Source organism: Belonocnema kinseyi, chromosome 6 (assembly GCF_010883055.1).
Source record: "Belonocnema kinseyi isolate 2016_QV_RU_SX_M_011 chromosome 6, B_treatae_v1, whole genome shotgun sequence".
NCBI classification, from domain to species: domain Eukaryota; kingdom Metazoa; phylum Arthropoda; class Insecta; order Hymenoptera; family Cynipidae; genus Belonocnema; species Belonocnema kinseyi.
Genome location: NC_046662.1, coordinates 15518331 through 15539927, shown reverse-complemented (window position 1 = coordinate 15539927; position 21597 = coordinate 15518331). Strand labels below are relative to the sequence as shown.

Genomic DNA, 21597 nt, shown 5'->3' with positions numbered 1-21597 from the left:
ATGGATTTTAAAATATTTTTAGGGATTTCAAGAGATTTGGCAAGATTCCCACGGATTAAAAAGATTTAAATAAATTTTAATGGGATTTCAAAGATTTCAAGGGAACCCATAATATTTCGAAATATTCTATGGACTTCTAAGTATATTAACAAATTTGTAGAGCTTTTAAAAGATTTCACGGTATCGCATAAAATTTAAAGGGCTTTTCACAGTTTTTAAGGGATTTCAAAAGATTTGAAACGATTTTAGGTGATTTCAAAAGATCCTAAAGTTTATTTACGAATTTTACAGATTTTCGTAAGATTTTAAACGATTAAACGGAATTTCAAAAGATTTAAAGGCGTTTTTATATAATTTAGATAATTTTAGGGGATTTACACAATTTTCAGGGATTCTACGAGAATTTATCAAAGGTGTGTCTCTATTTCGACGCCTCCACTCCATACCGCTCCACGTAGCGTTTAGGCGGTGTACTCTCCCTAGAGTTTGATCGCTGTACTCCGCCTAATGCGATGTGAAGCGTTATTGAATGTATGCATGTATAAATAATAGTGTAGAAAGTAATTTTAACAGCCAAAACGGATTTCAATTAGCATTTTTTTTTTAATCATTAGAATAGGAAAATTTACATATGAAATGTTTTGGGCTCCCCAAATCCCCCTCCACCCAAAAAACATACGCAATTAATGGACACTCTCTAGTCTTATTTGCAAATTATTAAACTTAAAAAAAGAATATTCTTAGTAACAAATTTTATTAATTATAGGTGTTAATTTTTACGGGAAATTATCTTGACAGTCTTCCATCGAATATCTTTGGAACTCTGGATGCATTCCCAGATTTACAAGTGATAGACATGTCGAATAACCATATAAAAGAAATTAGGGGGAAATCATATCACCACGTTAAGAATGTAAGGAGGCTAATTTTGGATTTCAATCAAATTTCTTTGGACCCTACAAGAAGTCACCCTCGACTTTTTTCTAACTTCATCTCCCTTGAAGAACTTCATCTTACTGATGCTTTTGAAGATTCTCCGAATCCGAGGGATATGGCAGCTACTCTTCATGATATATTTGTCAACAGGTAATCAAGAATTTACAAAATTCGACGACTCCATTCCATACCGCCAACGTCACATTTAGGCGGTATACCTGTGTGGTCCTGTGTGCAATCACAGGACCTGGAGTTACACAGCTACAAATCGCGACGGAGAGCTGTACACCGCCCAAACGCGACATGGTGCTGTACAATGCCTAAAAGCGCCGTGGGGCGGTATAGACTGGAGGCATCAAATTTACTAACTACTGTACATTTTTTATGCAGGAGTATAATTCAGATTAATAACTATTGTTTGAAAAAATATATGGATCTACATGTGCGTGTAACAATATAATTAATTTTCAGTTGCGGAGTGGGTATGCGGGGTGACCGCTAACCCACGCACATTTTGCTAGGCACTCGTCTAATAATTTCAGCGCACCCAAAATTAATTTTTTTTAAGAGCAGGTATTTCTAGAAAGATTCTATAAAAAATTATATGAAGAGCTATTTATATTTTCAAAATTCCATTCCATCTTAATGGAGGGCGTAGCCCAGTCCGCCGCTGGAAATGGCGATGCCCTTAACACTGCTTAGCTTTTCCTGGTATTATAAATATTTTTATTTATTTCATGAACAAATAACACTTTTTATCATAAAAATGAATATTTTTTTGTAGTAGTACAATGTTTTTCAATTTTAATAATAATGACTAGGATTGTAATTTTTAAAACTGATTGCTCAAAGAAATACCAATTTCAATTAACTAGTAATTGGTTAAGTTTACTTTTTTAAAGCTAATATAAGTATAATTTTCCCAAGAATCTTGAGAAAATCTAAACAGACTTTTGAAGATTTCAGATATTTCAAATCAAAATTTCAACAAAAAATGTCATTTTCAACCAAATAGTTAAATTTTCAACAAAACAGATATATTTTCTAACAAGCAGATTAGTCATATACAAAAAAGACGATTTTGAAACGAAATAGTTACATTTTAAACCACAAAGACGAATTTTCAACCAAGAAAATAAAATTTTAATAAAGTATTTTAACTTTTGACGAAGGATTTCTTATAAACAAAAAGATGAAATCTCAACAACAAATATCAATAGTTGATTATTTAAACAAAAATAAACACACACAAAGTTGAATTCTGGATTATGGTTATATAAATATAATTTTTATGAAATTCTTGCCAAATTTAAAAATAATTCTTCATTATCTTTCAAACTAACTCGAATTTTTCCTGAATTTGTCCAGATATACCTTTATTAAATACTTGAATTTTCATTAAATTTTCCAAAAATTCTACATATTAAACAAAAATTGCCTTAAAAGTTTCCGGATTCTTTTTTGATAATTTTGGAAATCTCTTGAAATTATTTGAAATATATTTAAATTTTCTCTTAAAATTAATTTTTCAAAATAAAACATCATTCAAAATATAATAATAAATTAATCATTTAAAAGGAAAAATAATTTTAATACTAAATAAAAATTTCGAATAATTATTTATTTTTTAATTTTCTGTTTCGATTTGCTGTAAGGTTATATAAATACAATTTTCCCATGGTGCTCGAGAAAAGTCAAATAGATTTTTTAATTTTGAAAATATTTGGGAATGTACATATATTCTTAAAATAAATGTAAAATAAAAAAATTTTAAAAAAATTCTGAGAGATCGTAAGCAAATTATTTTATTCTCTAAAAAAAATTTCAAAATTCTTAAGAAGCTTCTAAATTTTTGGTTCAAAATCTTTAAAAATCTACATTTTGTTTTAAATAAAATTATCTTTGTATTCTTTTGAAATCTCTAAATACAGTCAAACCTGGTTTTAATGTCAATTTTGAGGCTGACCGTGGAAATAAATCCAGATTTAACTGTATCTCTTAAACTTTTTCGAATTTTTTCTATAATTTTATGGACTTGCAAAATTGCAAAATTTTGTTTTCAAAACGTCTAACTTCTTTTCCAAAATTTTGGGAAATAATTTGAAATCTCTATAAATCAGTTTTAATATTTTCTTTAGATTAATTTTTCGAAACAAAATAATCATTTAAATTTTCCCTCAAATCTGAAAAAATGTCACTATCTTAAAACATTCAAAATCGCAAAATTTTCGTGCCTACTGAAGAACTCCAACAAATAAAATAATGAAATTAATTTAATTGTAATGTAATTTCGATTTAAATGAATTAATTAATTTTACAAATAAATTTTTTTTAATTCTTTAAATTCGGGAATTTTCTTATTCGGATAATTTTTTTCTGAATTTTCACTTATCCCAGTAAATCGCCGAATTATAAAATATCCGAATTATAATATTCCAGAATTTCAGAAATTAATTTTCGAGATAAATGAGTTCCAAATATTGAATTCTGCCAATAAGGTTGTTGTGAAATTTTATTAGTTTCGGAGAAAATTTAGGGAGTAATTTTTTTCGTTTAAGGCACGTATTTTGAAATTTTATTTTTTTATACAATTTTTACAGAATCATTGTTGTTTTGAATTCAATTAATAATAAAAAACTCTTAACATTAAAAAAATTATTTGCTAAAAATATTTTATCATTGTTTTGCCGGGAATGTTATTATTCGGGAATTTTAATATTCGGTAATATTATAAGCTCTGGATGATGTTATTATTCTTAAATTTTCTAGTAATTGGCACATTTCCGAATAAGAAAATTCCCGAACAGTGTATAATATTGCCGAATTGGCAAATTCCCGAATAATTAAATTTCCGAATGGTTATGATATTACCGAATATTAAAATTTCCAAATAATAAAATTTTTAAATAATAAAATTCCGGAACAGTTTATAATATTGCCTAATTTGAATATTGGCGAATAATACAATTTTCGGGATGACTAATGAATTCCAAGAAATTAGATTCCCGACACTGTCTAATTTCTGAATTTGAAAATACCCAAATAATAAAATTTCCGAATAATAAAATTTCCGGATTGAAACATTCCCGAATAATAAAATTTCCGTTCAGTTTATAATATTGCCCAATTTGAAAATTCCCGAATAATAAAATTCTCGGGATGACTCAAAAATTCCGAAAAGTAAAATTTCCAACACTGAAGTTCCGAAATTGGAAAATTTCCGAATAATAAAATTTCTAAATCATAAAATTTTCCAATAATAAAATTCCCGAATTGGAACCTTCCTGAATAAAAAAATTCCTGAATTATATAAATTCTGAACATTTTATAATATTGCCAAATTGGAAAATTCCTGAGTAATATGATTTCTGGGAAGTCTTAAAAATCGCGAAAAATAAAATTGCTGACCCTGTAAAATTCCTGAATTGGAAAATTCCCAAACAATTCCGAATAATAAAATTCCTAAATTGTCAAATTTCCAAAGAGTTTATAAAATTATCGGATTACGAAATTCCCTAATAATAAAATTCCCAAAGAGCTTATAATATTATCGAATTAGAAAGTTCCCGAATAATAAAATTCCCTACAGAATGCTGCTAAATTATAAAATATGTGAACTAGAAAATTCCTCAATTTCAAAGGTTAAATTTTGTAAAAGATTATTATTAAAAATACAATAATCAAATATTTTGATAAAAAGATGATTTTTAATGTTTCAATTTCTAAAAAAAAGCTAAAATTATTATTTAAAATATAAATAACAATAACTGAAAACAAATTTTTTTGAATGAATTTTTTTTGTAATTATTGTTATTTTAAATTTTAAAAATAATGTTAGGCCTTTTAAACGTAAAAAATCATTTTTCTTATAAAAATATTTTAGTATTGATATTTTAATAAATAAATTCAATTTATAACAAAAAAATATAATTGTTTATATTCGGATATTTTATATTTCGGCAATTTTCTGTCGGAAATTCCAAAGTTCGGCAATATTAGAAACTGTCGAGAATTTTCTTATTTGGGAATTTTCCAATTCGCTAATATTATAAACTATTCGAGAATTTTCCTTTTTGGGATTTTAATTATTTGGGAATTTTACAATTCAAGAATTTTACAATATCGGGAATTTTATTTTTCTGGATGTTTCAGTCCCGAAAATTGTATTGTTCTGGAAGTTTCAAATTCGAAAATTTTACCATTCGGGAATTTTATAATTCGTGAATTTTACAATGTCAGGGAATTTATTCTTTGGGATTTTTGAGTTGTAAATTTTGTTTAGTTAGGATTTTTAAAAATGTAAAAAATATTTTTATTCATTGAGTTTCCATCTAGGTTCCTCTAATTTCATGAATTTCATGGCCAATGTAAAACGCATGAGCAATTGGGCATAGACCCACAAATAATCTAGATGCGAACTCGATCTGAAAAAATCTCGTCTCGCTCATATAAATAAAATTTGAAATGCGCGATGAAAATCTATTTTTATTACACAAGCCGTGGTTCAGGGAATTGTAAAAATTCCTCTAGAATGCCGAGTACACTTTACGCTCGCTGTTACAGTTTCCACAGTAAAAATTTGAAGTGGGGAAACACGTCCCTCCCACGGCTTGGCAACACTGGAGAGCACTCTTGCATTCTAGTTTTGCAGTTTCAGCCATATCTAACAGTTCCCAACCCAGTGCTTCTTGAGAAATATTACAGTGAAAGTGTTTGGAATTTAATTTACAGTCGTCTCTCTTTCATAAATACCTTATCGGTGAAGGTTGCGACTTTGATTACAGTTAATGACTGTAAGATTTAATAACTGAAGACTAAAAGTGACTGTGAAAAGTGTACATATAGTAATTACAAATAATTATCATTAACATAAAGTGTGTTTTTCAAAAAGTGAAAAATAGCTAGTTATTTATTACTGTCATGATATAAATTGAGAAAAAAGAAGCATGGCTTGTAAATGGTCAACGAATTTCATCGTTCGTTTTCTACAAGAATACGAAAAGTACCCGTGTTTGTGGGATGCGAGTCATCCTTCTTACAAAAATCGGCAAGACAGACTTTTTGCGGAACAGTGCCTTCAAAATATTTTGAATATTCATTGTGATATTAAGGCATTTAAAACAAAAATTAAAAATATCAGAAACACTTATAATGACGAGGTGTATAAGATGAAGAGCGCATTTAATTGCAAGCAGGAGTATTTACCAAAATTACTTTGGTTTCCGATCGCTGATCGCTTTTTGAAGAAGTCGAGTGAAACTGGAATTAGTGCCGAAGGGGTAAGACAATTTTTGATATTTTTTATTGAGTCATAAATCTATTACAATAAATTTAAAAAATATATCCTGCTCGTATACTGATTTAGTGGGGTGGCTTGAAAAAAATTGTGGAAATCGAAATTGGAATGAGACAACTGTAAACATTTCGAAAAAGAAAATATTCGAAATAGAAATTTCCCGAAATGGTTAAAACCCGAATTAGAAAATGCCCTGAAATATAAAATATGATAACTGAAAAATCTGAAAAAAGAAGAAATTTTTTTTCATGTTTCATATAAAGTTTAAAAAAATTATTGTTTGAATTTTGAACGACAATAATTGGGGGGCGACTGAAAAATGCCAAAAAATAAAATACACTAAAATTCCTGAATAATAAAATTCTCCAAATTATAAAATAATTGCTGAAATATAAAAATATCGAATTGGAAAATTCCTGAATTATACGATTCCTGAATTTAAACAATGAAAGAAAGGGTTATTTCTTAAATATTATTTAGTTATTAAAAATACAATAATCAAATATTTGTATCAAAGAATTTTTTCACGTTTAAAGTTTTCTTTTAATATTGTTTGAAATTAAAATGACAATAAATGGTGTCGAGTAAAAAATTCCCAAAAATAAAATTCCCGACAGAAAATTGTTAAATTATAAAATATCCTTGCTAGAAAATTCCCGATTTAAACGATTTAAACCATGAAAGAAATGGTTGTTTATTAAATATTATTTACTTATTAAAAAATCAATAATCAAATATTAAAATTCCTGAAGAATAAAATTCTCGAAAATATAAAATACCTGAAATATAAAAATCAATCATTTGAAAATTCCCGAATAATAGAATTCCCGGCAGAAAATTGCTAAATTATAAAATGTCCTAACTAGAAAATTCGCGGATTATAAGATCTCCGAATTTAAACAATTCTAGGAATTGTTGTTCGTTAAATATTATTTATTTATTAAAAATAAAATAATCAAATATTTTTATCAAAATTTTTTCCCCGTAAAATAAAATTCCCGAAATCAAAAAAAAAATTGACTTAAAAGTTTCCGGTTTCTTTTTTGACAATTTTAGAAATCTTTTGAAATGTTTCGAAATATTTTTAAATTTTCTCTTAAAATTAATTTTTCAAAATAAAAAATCATTAAAAATTTTCCCAGAAATTTTAAGAACGATGTTTTATTCTCCTGAGACCTTTCAAAACTCTTAAAAATCTTTTGATATACTTTTTTTTCAAAATCTTCAAAAATATGTATTTTGTTTAAAAATATGTTGAGCTTTTTAAGTTATAAATTACTTTTGAATCTTTTTGAAAATTTTCGAATTATAAAATATCTGACACTATAAAATTACCGAATTTATAAACAATTTAAATAATTGTTTTTAATCAGTATTATTATTCAGTTAAATATATTGATGCCAGACATTTTTTTAAATGTTCAATGTATTTCTTAAAATTATTCAACTTTTTTTTTAAGTTCCTAATGCAAGTGATTTTTTGCAAAATTTGCACAGTAATTTATATTAATTATTTCTCTTTCAATAAAAATCTTGTTCTTATATTGTTCGTTTGCATTGATAATTTTTTTTTCAGTTATTGTTATTTTAAATTCAAACATTATTTACAAAAAAAATATATTAAACATTCAAACAAAAAATTTTCAAAACCTTTTATTATTTATTTTGAATGAATAAATATGATTGATTAAAAATCAATTTTTTGAATTGTTTAAGTTCGATGATTTTCTATTTTGGAAATTTTCATTTTCGATAATTTTATAGTGTCGGGAATTTTATATTTTGGAACGTTTTATTCGTTCCATTGTTGAAGACGTGCATCAATTTGATTTAAAAAATTCTTATTTCTTTAGTTTTTAAATTTTCCTGTATGCCAATTTAAAAAAAAAATTGTAGTTATCAGACATCTCGAAAATCTTATTTGTTTAAATCAATTTTTATTCGAAAGTTCGTTTTTTCTTTTCGAAAAATTATTACTATTTGTGTATTGGAAAATTTACTAACATTGGTTTATTACTTTTGAATTATTTAAACAAACGGAATTTTTTGAATATTTTTTTTCGAAAATTCAATTCATTAATAAAAAAATATTACTATTTCTTTGTCGGAATATTTAGCAACCTTTTTTCTTTAATTTTGAATTGTTTAAACTAATTCCATTTGTTTAAATTTTTTCTGAACATCCGCATTTGGTTAAACAATATCGGAAAAAGTTTCCAGACAGCAAAACAACATTATCTCGCGACAAACAGTAATAGACAATATAGACTAAGATTATATCAGAAAAAAAAGCGAACTTATGAAACCTTAGTAATAATTTATATTTTTAAGTTTTAAAACATGCAAAATTTAAATTGCAGTGAAGGTAAGATGTAAATTTAAAATTAATTAATATACAACCTTGATTATTAGTTGAAAATAAATAATAATTTATTATTTGAACTATTGGAATTTTTTAAACAGAATTAAAATTAATTAACTGATGTTGATGCATATTTCACTAAAGAAATAGTAATAATTTTTATAGTAAGAAAAAAGAATTTAAACAAATTATTTTAACAAATTCCATTTCTTTAAATAATTAAAAATTGATGAATCAATGTTAATGAATATTTGAATAGACCGAAGGTAATAATTTTTAGAAGAAAATAACGAAAGAATTTTTTCAAGTATTTAAAGCTTTTTTACAGCTAAAGATTCATATAACATCTTATGACTTTGAGCTACTAAAAATATATTAGGAAAAAATTAAAAAGTCTATGCAACCAAAAAACAAAAAGATGGCCTGCTTTCCAAAATGAATCGCATCTTCTAGTCTTCTATTTTGTTTTTTTCTTTGAAAATTAAAAAAAAAAGTACTATTAGCTTAAGAATATAGAGAATTTCTTATATTTTCAATTTTTAGTACTGAATATAAAATAAAAAATTAGCAACTGAATACAAATTTTTTGCCCAATTTCGAATTTTTTGAAAATGTATAAATTAGGTACTACATTCTTTTGCATTTATAATCTTTTATTATTGTTCACTAGAAAAACTGTACATATGACAATTTCGCCATTGTTTTTGGATTAATAGGAAATTTTTTCTGATATTAAAAATGTTTCATTTTTAACTTTTAAAAGAGAACAGAAGGTATGAACAGATAAAAAAATTATTTTTTTTCTATTTTTTTCAGATCGCGCTTCCATATTACGAAATTTGTTTTACGTCCGAAAGCTTTTTAATATATGATTTTATATATTTCAATAATTTGAAGGAATTCCAAAGTAGTTTCAAGATTTAAGGGTATTTTTAAAATTTTTAAGAAATTTTTTAAGGATTTTAAACAATTTTAATTGAATTTTCTTAGACTTTAAACTTTCAAAGTATTTTTAAAGATTTTCAACAGCTTTAAGCTATTTTAAAAGTTTTCATGAAATTTCTCATATTTTTCAATAAATTAAAAGGGTTTTAAAGGATTTGTAAGGTATTTCAAAAAATTTAAGAGTATTTGAAATATTTAGGGTATTTTAAAAATTTTCAAGAAATTTTCATGTACCTAAAGTTCTGAACGTTCAAATGAACGAAATATTTTTTTCCAGTCATATTTTATCTACAAATATTGCTCCAACTATAATAAAAAATGCATTATAATTTTGCTTTAGTTAATATATTATTTACAATACATATTAACAAACATTTGAGCTATTTTTATAATTTACAAAGTCATCAGTAAAAAAATTCGTTCATTTGAACGTTCAGAACTTCAAGCACATGAAATTTTCACGAGCTTTTAAAAATTTTAAAGATTTTCAAAATATGGTATCTGAAATATTTTATGTTATTTTTAAAAATCCCAAGAAATTTTTACGAGTTTTGATGAATCGCAAAAAAATTTCATAAGATTGTGAAGGATTTGAAATATCTTAGGGTATTTAAAAATATTTCAAGGAATTTTCAATTGATTTCAGTAATTTAATGGGATTTTAATTTAAGTATTGGAAATACTTGAGGGAATTTAGAAGAAGTCCAAGGAATTTTCCATTTCTTTCAACAATTTTAACGGATTTCAAAGTATTTGGAATGTTTAACGGTATTTTTAAAAACTCCAAGAAATATTTGAGGATATTTTAAAAGATTCCAATGCATTTTTCATTTATTTCACTAATGTGAACGGATTTCAAAATATTTGAAATATTTTAGGGTAATTTTTTTAATTTCAGGAAATTTTCACGAGCTTTAAAAATTTACAAGGGATTGATATAAAATTGTAAAGGATTTAAAATATATTAGGTTAGTTAAAAATATTCCAAGGAATTTTCGATTGATTTCAGTAATTTAATGGGATTTTAGTTTAAGGATTTGAAATATTTTAGGGTATTTTAAAAGATTCCAAGGAATTTTCAATTCATTTCAATAATTTTATGGGATTTCAAAGGATTTGAAATATCGCGGGATATTTTTAAAATCCCAAGAAATTTTCACGAGATTTAATAAATTGCAAGAGATTTCATATTATTGCAAAGGATTAAATATATTTCAGGGCTTAATGAGATTCTAAAGGATTTGAAATACTTGGTGGTATTTAAAAATATTTCAAGGCGTTCTTAAGATCTTCTAAAAGCTTCGAGGTATTTCAAAAGATTTTAAAGGATGTGAAAGGGTTTAGGGAATTTTAAAGGATTTCAAGAAATTTTTTATTGCTTTCAGTAATTTCATGCGATTTTAAAGTGTTTTTAATATTTTAGGGTATTTTACATATTCTAAGGCATTTTCAAGAAATTACAAAAATTTAATGATTTTAAAGGATTTTTTGCAACTGACTTGTATTTATTTCTAATTCACCGTGCATTCTTATAAATTTATCATGAATTCTTTTAAATTTGTTTGAATTCTTTGAAATTCTATTGATTTTCTTGATTTTAGTTGAATTTTCCTAAATTCATTCAAATCTATACAATTATTTTTTTAAAAGTATTTGTTTCATTTACTTGGTTTTTTAAAACTCATTTTAAACTTACTGAATTTAATTGAGTTTTCACATTTTAAAATGATTTTCAATTTACTTGATTTTTTTAAATTCATCTTTAATTTTGTCGAAGTTATCTTATTTCCCTCAAATTCCTCTAAATTAACTTCAAAATTATGGAAATCAATGGTATTTTTTGTATTTTAAAAATGTTTTAAAATTCACTTGAAGTCTTTGAAATTTAACTTGAATTCTTTTGAGACGCTATGAATTGAATTATTTTAATTTTAACCCACAATTGACAAACCTCAAAATAATTAAATTTGTGGAAGGTTAGAGGGTGAAATAATGTTGGTTGAGGTAACGCTTATTCGTGGATAAACAAAGTAATGATTTATTCAGGATAAACTGAAAGGTTGATACAAACAACCAGTGAAGGAAACTTCCACTCGGAAAATCGTAGAGAAAGGGTAAGTCCCTCCCACGAAGTCCGAGGGAAAGTGTCACTGGGACCTAATGCGATCGTCAAGGGACGAACGTGAGTTTTCTCGAAAACAAGCGGATTAGCTTAGTTGACCATAAATGAAGGGCTGAAGCGACAGCAGCTGAACTTAAAGTTTTATTATGTTTAGAGAAAGTTGGAAACTTCTGCCACACACGTGTAGAGAAAACGCACGCCACAAATTACTGACACCAGGGGTGTTATAGACCCCACGTGTTTAAACGTGTCTTGTGAAGCCTGTACTGCATATTTTCAAACAAAAATTGTATAGGATATAGTTTAACATGTCTTTTCAAAAGTTCAACTGGTTTTATAAATATTTTTTAAATATAAAATAAATATAATAATTCGCATACTCTTTAAATACTATGATTTCAGAAAAAAATTACTGCAATATTTTAGCTTCCAAAAAAAGGTATTTATTTCCAGATATGAATACGTAGTTTTTTGGTAAAAATGAGGACTATATTTTTTCATATTTAAACCAATTTTCGTTTATAAAAATGCATGAAAAAAATGTGTTACAAGTGAAAAATATTTAAAAGTGATTAATACAAATGTTCAAAAATCTTATTACATTGAAAAATTATTCATCGATGCAGGCACACGTGGTGCAGAGACCTGAGCGGTACATGGCCGTAGATTATTAGCCAACTGTAAATGTAAAGAACACTGTAAAATATTGAGAAAAATTTTTTTTTCACATTAAATAGTGTACTCACATTAATAATAAGTCAAAAATAAACAATTTAAAAGGCAAAAATTTTCCTTTATAGACACTTTTTCACACACTACTGGCACAAGGGGTGTACAAGACCCCACGCTTTTGACAGGTCAACTGTGGAGGCTGCAAATCAACCACTAACGCTTGACGATCCATGTTAGCATACTTTCCTGTTAGTGAGTGAACCCAATAAATGCCAGATGGCCACACATATTCAATTTTTTTGCATTTAGTACACTTAATTGGAGCGAAAACTTTTTTTTGGGTGTTTTACACCCGAGGTGTATATTAAAAATGTTTCAAGGTTCGAATCTTGTGTTTAAATATTAATATCCAGGGCAAATGAAAAATTAGTCTAAGAATTTAGAAAATCAAGTCTTGCGGCCACTCTCACATAGTTCCAATTTCGATTTCTATATTTTTGTTTTTGATTCACCCCTCACTAATAAGTTACACATTTTCTGATATAATTTGCGAATAATTTTCACTCTACTCTCTTTTGTTATAGAGATTAAATTTTTTATTTTTCAAGTCTTAAATTTCAAGAGTGACGCCAAAATAGGCTATTTTTTCGCTTATTTTTTGGACCTCGCTAACGACCTGGAGAAAAAACATAAAAATATGTTACAGGTATCAAATTACTCGTCATTAAAAGCCAAAGTGAGCATCGCTTTTCGTTTTTTTTAATTTCCAAAAATTACCCCTATTTAGGGGTTGAGAAGACCCCCAAAAAATTAAAAAATAGGAAATACCACTAATTTTAAAATAATTTTTCATTGTGCTTTTTGTATAAAATAAACCTTATGAAACTAAAATCACGTATTTTCTTTATTGATAAGAGGTTGATGTGAAAAATGATTGTATAATTAGTGGTATTTTCAATTTTTTAATTTTCCTGGGTTCTTCTCAACCCCTAAATATGAGTACATTTTTGAAATTTTTTGAAATTTTCAAGGAACGAAAAGCGATGCTCATTTTCATTTTCAATGACGAGTAATTTGATACCTGTAACATTTGGCGTCACTTCTTCTTCTCGTGACTTGATATCTTTTAAAATATTTTTCAGCTGGAAAAGTTGGAAGCAATAAGACTCGACACCCTGGCCCATTTGGAAGACTCAGACGACGGGGAACCCTATGAAATTCAAGAAAATATCTACATACCAGTTTCGGCTCCCCCTTCTAATAATTTATCTCAAATATCATGTCAAATATCACAAACTAGATCAAACATAGAAGTCGCGAACTTCGCGAAACATCCTCAGTCGCAGTCTCAAGCTCAATCGCAAGCTCATCCTCCAGAAGATATTCCCCAAAAAAGAAGAAAAGTCGTCGAGGAAGATTCAAGAGTTTCGGAAGTTGTGAGATCTCCAGACTCTTCACAAAATCGGGATGAGAACGAATTTGATGTTTTTGGAAAATACGTTGCCATACAGCTGCAACGTTTGCCTATTGAAAATGCATTGGAACTCGAGGCTCAAATTCATCAGCTGATTACAGAGACTCGTTTGAGGATAATTCGAGCTTCGAACCAAAGAACTAATTCGAGTGAAAATTTGCCCATGAATTTTGTCGAAGATTTCGCCAATAGGGAATATTTAGGACCTAAATTTGAATAAGTTTAGTTATAAAACGCCTCCTTTTCATACCGCTCGACGTTTCGTTTAGCGGTTTGGTCCAAACGTCCCACTGTTTTGATTGGCTATGATTAAACCGCAACCAGAAGTAATGAAAGCCGCGTGATTTTCAAACCATATTTTACAATAAATTTGAAATTTTGAAAAAATAAAATGAAAAAGATAACATAAAATATAACCATTTGAAAACGGTATGAAATTTATGAAAATAGTAATATTGAGAGAGAAAATTATTTCATTGTGAGTTTAAAAGTAATTTTTGTTAGTTGAAAATTCTGGCACTTTTATGAAAACTCTTCTTTTTTTGGGAGAAAATTAATCTTGTTAGTTGAAAATTTATTTTTTGAGTTAAAAAATAATTTTCTCAATTGAAAATTTTCTCGAAACGTCGGTAAAAATTGGTAGTTTTGTTCACGATTGAAACCCGAAATATATCTTTTTTTAATCATTCTTGTATTTTGTTAAAATTAGTGCTTTTTGGTAGAAAATTAATCTTCTCGGTTACAATATTTGGTTGAAAATTCGTTCCTTGTTTGATTGCAAAATATTTTTGTTTGAATTTAAATTTAATTATTGGAATAATTATTTTTTAATTATTTTTTTAGGTGAAAGATTAATCATTTTTATTAAAAATGCATTTCTTTGGTTAAAAATTAATTTATTGTGTTAAAAATTCATCTTGTTTGTATCAAACATTTTTTTCACTGAATGTTTAACTATTTCATGTTTGATTTAAAATTGAAATTTTAAAGATTCAACTATTTTTTTTTTGTAAATTCGTATACATATTTAGTTGAAAATTCGTCTTTTTTTTGGTGGAACATTAATATTCTTGATTAAAAATTTATTTCTTAAGTTTCAAATTCAACTATTTCCTGGAAAATTAATTTTTTTCATAAAAATTATCTTTTGTTTTTTAAAAAATGAATCTATTTTGTTGAAAATTTTTTGCAAGATGGTTGAAAATAATTTCCATAGATAAAAATTACCATGTTCCATTTCGGTTAAAGATTTATCATTTTTTAGTTGAAAATTTATCTATGTGATTAAAAATTCATGAATTTTGTAGAAAAATAATTTTTATGGTTGAAAATTAATTTTTTTATTTGATAATTCATCTGTTTTTGATATAAAATTAATCTTCTTAGTCTATTCGATTTTGAGTTTTAAAGTTTTTTTTCAGATAAAAAGTTATCTATTTAATTGCAAATTAATGTATTATGTCAAAAGTTAATTCTTTTGTAGAACATTAATTTTCGTTTTTGAAAATTCATCTTTTTAGTTAAAACTTAGTGATTTTTTTTGGTAGAAAATTCATCTTCTTGGCTGAAAATTCATCGCTTCGGTTAGAAATTTAACTTTTTAGTTAAAAATTCAATATTTTGGTTGAAAATGAATCCTTTTTTTGTTGAAAATTTATCTATTTGGTTAAAAATTCATGCATTTTGTAGAAAATTAATCTTCTTAGTCTATTCGTTTTTTGGTTTCAAAGTTATCTCTTTTAGATAAAAAGTTAACTATTTGATTGAAAATTAATGTATTATATCAAAAATAAATTTTTTTGCAGAAAATTCATCTTTTTAGGTCAAAATTAGTTGTTTTTTTTTGTAGAAAATTGATCTTCTGTTTCGACTTTCATATTTATGGCTAAAAAGTAAACTATTTGCCTAAAAATTCAGTTTTTAGGGTAAAGACTTATAATTTTTATTGAAAATGTCTTTTTTTGGGGGTATAAACTTTATCTTTCGGGTTAAAAATTCATACATTTTTAAAAAATTTGTCTTTTGGTAAAAAGTTTATCTTTTCGGTTCAAAGTTCAAACAATTTTTTTAAAAATTCATTTTTTTGTAGACAAAATTAATCATTTTTGTTAAAATTCATATTTTTGTTAGAAAATTCATCTTTATAGTTGAAAAATCATCTATTGGATTAAAAATTTCTATTTTTTTCAAGATTTAGTAGAAAATTTTTTAGTTTAAAATTGAACTATTTCGTTAAAAATTCGTCATTATTGGTTGAAAATTAATTTTTTTACTAAAGAAATTGAGTATTTCACCTTTGCTTTGAAATATAATATTTACTTTATTTTTAGTTGAAAATTCAACTTTTTTTGTACAAAATTTTTTGAAGAAGAGAGAAATGAAATTTTTGAAAATTCTTTTTTTTTGGTAGAAAATTAATCTTAGTCTATTCGATTTTTGGTTTCAAAGTTATCTTTTTCAGATAAAAAGTTAACTTTTTGATTGAAAATTAATGTATTATGTCAAAAGTTAATTTTTTTGTAGAAAATTAATTTTTGTTTTTGAAAATTCATCTTTTTAGTTGAAATTTAGTCTTTTTTTTGGTAGACAATTCATCTTCTTGGCTGAGAATTCATCCTTTCGGTTAGAAATTCAACTTTTTAGTTAAAAATTCAGTATTTTGGTTGAAAATTCATTTTGTTCATTGAAAGATTCATCATTTTCGTTTAAAATTTATTTCTGCGACTGAAAATTTATTTGTTTTCTTGAAAATTCGTGTCTTTTAGATAGAAAAATAATCCTCCTTGGTGGGCTTTCATCATTATGGCTAAAAATTCAACTATTTGGTTAAAAATTTAGTTTTTGGGGTAAAAAGTTTTATCTTTTTGGTTCAAAGTCCAAACAATTTTTTTTTAATTTATTATTTTTATACAAAATTCATAATTTTTGTTCAAATTCATCTATTGGGTTTAAAAATTCCTACTTTTTCTTCAAGATTTAGTCGAAAATTTGTTTTCCTTATTTATATGTTTTAGCTCGAAATTCGTCATTATCGGTTGAAAATTAATTTTTTACTAACGAAATACACTGTTTCACCTTTGGTTTCGAATGAAATTCAAATATTAATTCAAAAATTGATATATTTGGTTTAGAAAATTTAATTATTTAATACTATAATAATAATATAGTATAATATAAAAAAATAATTAATAAATAATTAATAATTAATCTTATGATTAGTATTATTGGTACCCGATTAATTTAAAATCGCTTAAAATGTTTAAAATCCTTTACAGTCTCATTTACAAAAGACGTGGAGCGGTATTGAATGGAGGCGTCGAAAAATGGAATATTTTTAATTATTGTAATAATCGATAGAGAAACTTATAACTGTGATTTAAAATAAATCGTAGATTACGCACCTAGTTTTGTATATTTAATTTGAAAATTAAAAATCTAACTTTAAAAATAGTCTTCTTTTTTTGACATAGTCCCTCAAAATAGGAATAAAAAAAATTCTAATTTTAATTTTGAATCTCCTTTTCAGTGATTTGACGAAATTGATCAAACTGCATTTGGAGCAGAACGAAATTTCCGAATTTCGTGATTCCAATGTCTTTTGTGATCTTCCTAATCTGTTGGATCTTCATCTGGGGGACAATTCTTTGACTGCCTTGCACTTCAACCTCTCTTGTTTGCACAATCTGCGATTTTTGGACCTTCAACGAAACAAATTCACCAAAGTTATGGAAAGGGATCTTCGAACTTTGGACACTTTTGCAAAACACAATCAATCTGTGATGGTGGATTTTTCGTTGAATCCATTTGAATGTTCTTGCAGGCTTAATCCTTTTATTAAATGGATGGACAGAACGAAGATCATTGTCAGAAACAAGGAACATTTGATGTGCACAGAAGGTGAATTTTAATTGATTCCTTATTTTTTAACCAAAAAATCAACCTATATTTGACCGTTTTCATATGAAATCGGGCAGTCTGATATAGAGTTCTTGAATTCTCGAGAATTTAGGTTCAGGTTATATAACCGAGAATATGACAGAATTTAAAAGAATTTGAGAGAATTTAAGAATTTCAGGGAGGCCGCTGGACCGGAAATCCGGAAAAACCGAGAGTTTTTTTGAGACCGGGAAAAGAACGGGAAATGACAGTGATTTTTTTACCTGGAATTTTACAAGAATTTGTATTTTATAATTTTAAAAGAATTTAAACAATTTTTTAATTTTAAAAGGAATTTTTAACGAAAAATCTGTCCACGTTCGATTTTAACAGTTTTTAAATAATTTGTTGACTCGTTATGTCTTTCAATTATGCTATTATTTAGCTTACAATGCGTAATTCAAAATATTTTACTTTAACATTTTTCCATTCCAATTTTTTATTTTTAAGCTTACTTTTTCAATTTAAAGAATTTTAAACTGTTTTTATCAAGACTTGAAAAAATAAAAGCCTTTAATGTTGAAAATTTGGTATAAACAACATTTTTATTTAATACATAAATACATTTTTTTAATTTATCTGTACTTAAAGTAATAAAAAGTGAACAAACATGATTTGACAAAAAGATTTTAAATCAGTTCAAAATTTAAAAATGTTTAGATTTTAAAGTTAAAACTTAAACGGTTTCAATTTGAAAGTCTTATTCATTAAACAAATGTGAACATGTGACTGAAAATTTATAAACTATTTTCATTTTAAAAATAACTTAAGAATAATATATTCTTAATTAAAGTATTTTATTAAATTAAAAATATTCTTTCAGTTTAAAATATTCAATTTTGAACACGTTTAATTTGAAATTTTTAATTAAAAACAGATTAATTATTGAATATTTAGCAATATTTGAATTTCTATTTAAGACAGGTAAATTGAAAACAAATATTTAAAAGTAAAGAATCTTTAACTGAATTGTTTGGCATAGAAAGCCTGGAATCGTTAAAATTTCGAAGAGCCTTTAAACTTTGAACGTTACAGTTTTAATTATTCTATTTGAAAAATGCTTAATTTGTAAGTACAATTTTTAAATTTTGATGTATAATTTACAAATGACTATTTGTATAAAAAATCTGAGTAATTCTCAGATATATTTAGGAGTTTTAAAAAGATTAAAAATTATCATGAAAATTTTAGAAAGTTTTCTTAAAATCTTCTAGAATCTTTTTTGAAAATTTTGTTTAAATCTTTGAAAAACTTTTTCAATATTCTCTTATAATAATTTTTCAAAATAAAATATTATTTTTAATTTTCCTATGAATCTTAAAAAAATGGTTTTATTCTTTTGAAGCCTTTCACAATTCTTAAAAAGAATTTAATTTTTTGGTTTAAAATCTGTGAAAATTCACATTTTGTTTGATACTGGGCTATCAATTCAGGTTTTACATCAGGTTTGAATCTTTTCAAAACTTCTGTATATCTCTTAAAATTACTCAAATTTCGCTTGCAAATAATTAATGTTCTATCGTTATTTATACATCCAAATTGCAAAGAAATTTTCTAAAATTTGCAGGATTTTCTGAAAATTGTAAAAAAAATGAATGAATTTTGACAGATATTTAGAAGTTCTGAAAAAATTTCCAAAATAATTTTAAATTTAAAGAAAATTTATAACAACTTCTAGATTTCTCAAGATTTTGAAATAAAATGTTGAAGCTTTCCAAGGATGTTTAAATTATTTAAAAAGAAAATAATTGAATTTCTAATTTAAGAAGTATTGAGTTAACAATTTTTCATTTTTTCAATATTTAATATTTCTAGCTTAAAATTACTTAAAGTTATATAATTTTGAAAATTTTAAAGTTCATTGATTGATTTTTTAATTTAGAGCATTGAAAATCATAACGTGGATTGATATTTTTTTATATTGAAAAATGTTAGCACCTTTAATTTTATACGCGTAAATTATTGACCATTTGAATACAACAGTTTTACATTAAAAACTTTTAAATTTCAATTTTAAAAGTTCAAATTTGAACAGTTCCACTTTGAGTGCTTTTATTTGCAGTTCAGTTTTATTACCTCAAGTGGAATTTTTTTTAGCTTTAGTGTTCCATTTTTTAAATTTCATTGACCGTGAAAAAGGTTTGCGAACCAGGAAATGACAGGGAATTTATTTCGTCGATTAGAACGGCCAATTTGAATTTATGATTATTAACAATATTTTTATTGTTCAGGTTGTATCAGCAGTTGAATATAAATTATTTTCTAGCTCAGACATATTCAGGAATTTTAAATATGCAAAGCTTTGAAATACAATTTTTCCAAATGGTATTATTTCTAATTAAAAGCGTTCCAAATTAAAAATTTCAGATAACAATTTGTTTTTAATTGACAGTTTCATTAGAAAACGTAGAAATTGTATCTTTTCTAATTCAAAGCGTTTACAATTTAACAATCTTATTTGGAATTGAAGAATCTTGAATCTGAATAATAGGGTTGTTTCCAAAGTCGGATATAATTTTTCCGATAAATGGATCTTATAGTATATAATATTCTAATTTTAAAAACGTCCATAAAATATTTTGTATATATTGTTTACTGTTTTTAATTTAATGTTAAAATATGAATTTTCTATCACGATGTCGATTGGAGGGCCCCTTTGACGTTAAAGGGGTCGATATTTTCCAAAAATCACATCTCATGTGTTAGTGATTCTCAAATAAAAATATATATAAAAATGTCAAAGGAGGCTTTCGTAAAATCCAAGAGCGCAAATCTTCCGAAAATAAATATATTCATAGTATGTATAAAGAATTCATTGAAAAAGTTCTTAAAGGTAGTCATGTTTACTGAACAATTCGTAAATATGTACGATTTTAAAAAGTGTTAATAATTTCCTTCAACGTACTACTGACTCTTAATCCAAATATTATAACAGGATAATTTTTTTTGTCACATAAACCTTAACAAATAAAGCTATCAAATCAAAAAAGTCAGAATTGGCAGTAGACCGTGGCCTAACCTCTTTATCATGAGTTTCATTAGTTCTCATCAGCCCCCTGCTTCGACCGTGTATGTGTATGTAGTAGTAGTTTTCTTATGATCCGGAGGGGAAATGTCGGTCAAACTAAGCCAACAGAGGGCACCACAAAAAGTAGGCCTGTCTTTTTCATTGAATTGCATTAAGAAAAAGCAAAAATAATTAAAAACATGATGCTGTTTGCAAATAAACAAAAAATATACATGCAAAAATAAGAGTAACTATTACTAATTATTAACAAAAAGAAAGAGCCGTGTAAATATGTAGTTTAATCCGCATAAAATTTAATTATGAGATACATTTTGAAAGCAGTTCGAAATTCATATTTCTATGATTTATTTTGCTGAAATTATTGATTTTATTATTTGTCCTAGTTAAACAAAATTATTTATTGTTGAAATAATTAATGTAGCTAATGAAAAAATTAATAATATTTAAGTCCTCAATGACAACAATATTTAAAACATATACATGATCAGAAGAATTAATGAAAAATATATTATATTGAATATAAATATAATAATAATTAGAATATGTAAGACTACAACTTAAGTTGCAAAGTAAAGAATCTTTGTACCTTTAAAATCTTAATAATTTCAAGTTTTGAAGGAAACATTGTTAAAAAGTAGTGGTAATTGTAATTAAAATGTTTGAGGGAATCATTTGGTAACAAGTCAATGACACGAATGATAAATGAGAAAATGGATTTAATATTATTTAATATACGAGGGTGGATTGATAAGTTTCCGGCCTGACCAAGAAAAACAACGTTTTTAAGAATTTTTTTTTTTTATTTCTCAACATAATCTCCTCCAAG

General features: G+C 25.7%; 2 protein-coding genes across 2 annotated transcripts in view; both read left to right on the top strand.

The window, feature by feature from the left end:
- Positions 1 to 21597, top strand: part of LOC117174403 — a 77193-nt gene that overhangs the window by 14866 nt on the left and 40730 nt on the right. The window contains exons 3-4 of the mRNA XM_033363497.1: positions 767 to 1086; positions 17334 to 17704. Of these exons, the coding sequence (XP_033219388.1) occupies positions 767 to 1086; positions 17334 to 17704 (691 nt within the window). The remainder of the gene's footprint in view (positions 1 to 766; positions 1087 to 17333; positions 17705 to 21597) is intronic.
- On the top strand, positions 5602 to 14254 carry LOC117174402. The gene is made up of 2 exons (XM_033363496.1): positions 5602 to 6215; positions 13476 to 14254. Exons 1-2 carry the CDS (start codon positions 5883 to 5885, stop codon positions 14025 to 14027), a joined length of 885 nt encoding a protein of 294 aa, XP_033219387.1. The 5' UTR covers positions 5602 to 5882; the 3' UTR covers positions 14028 to 14254.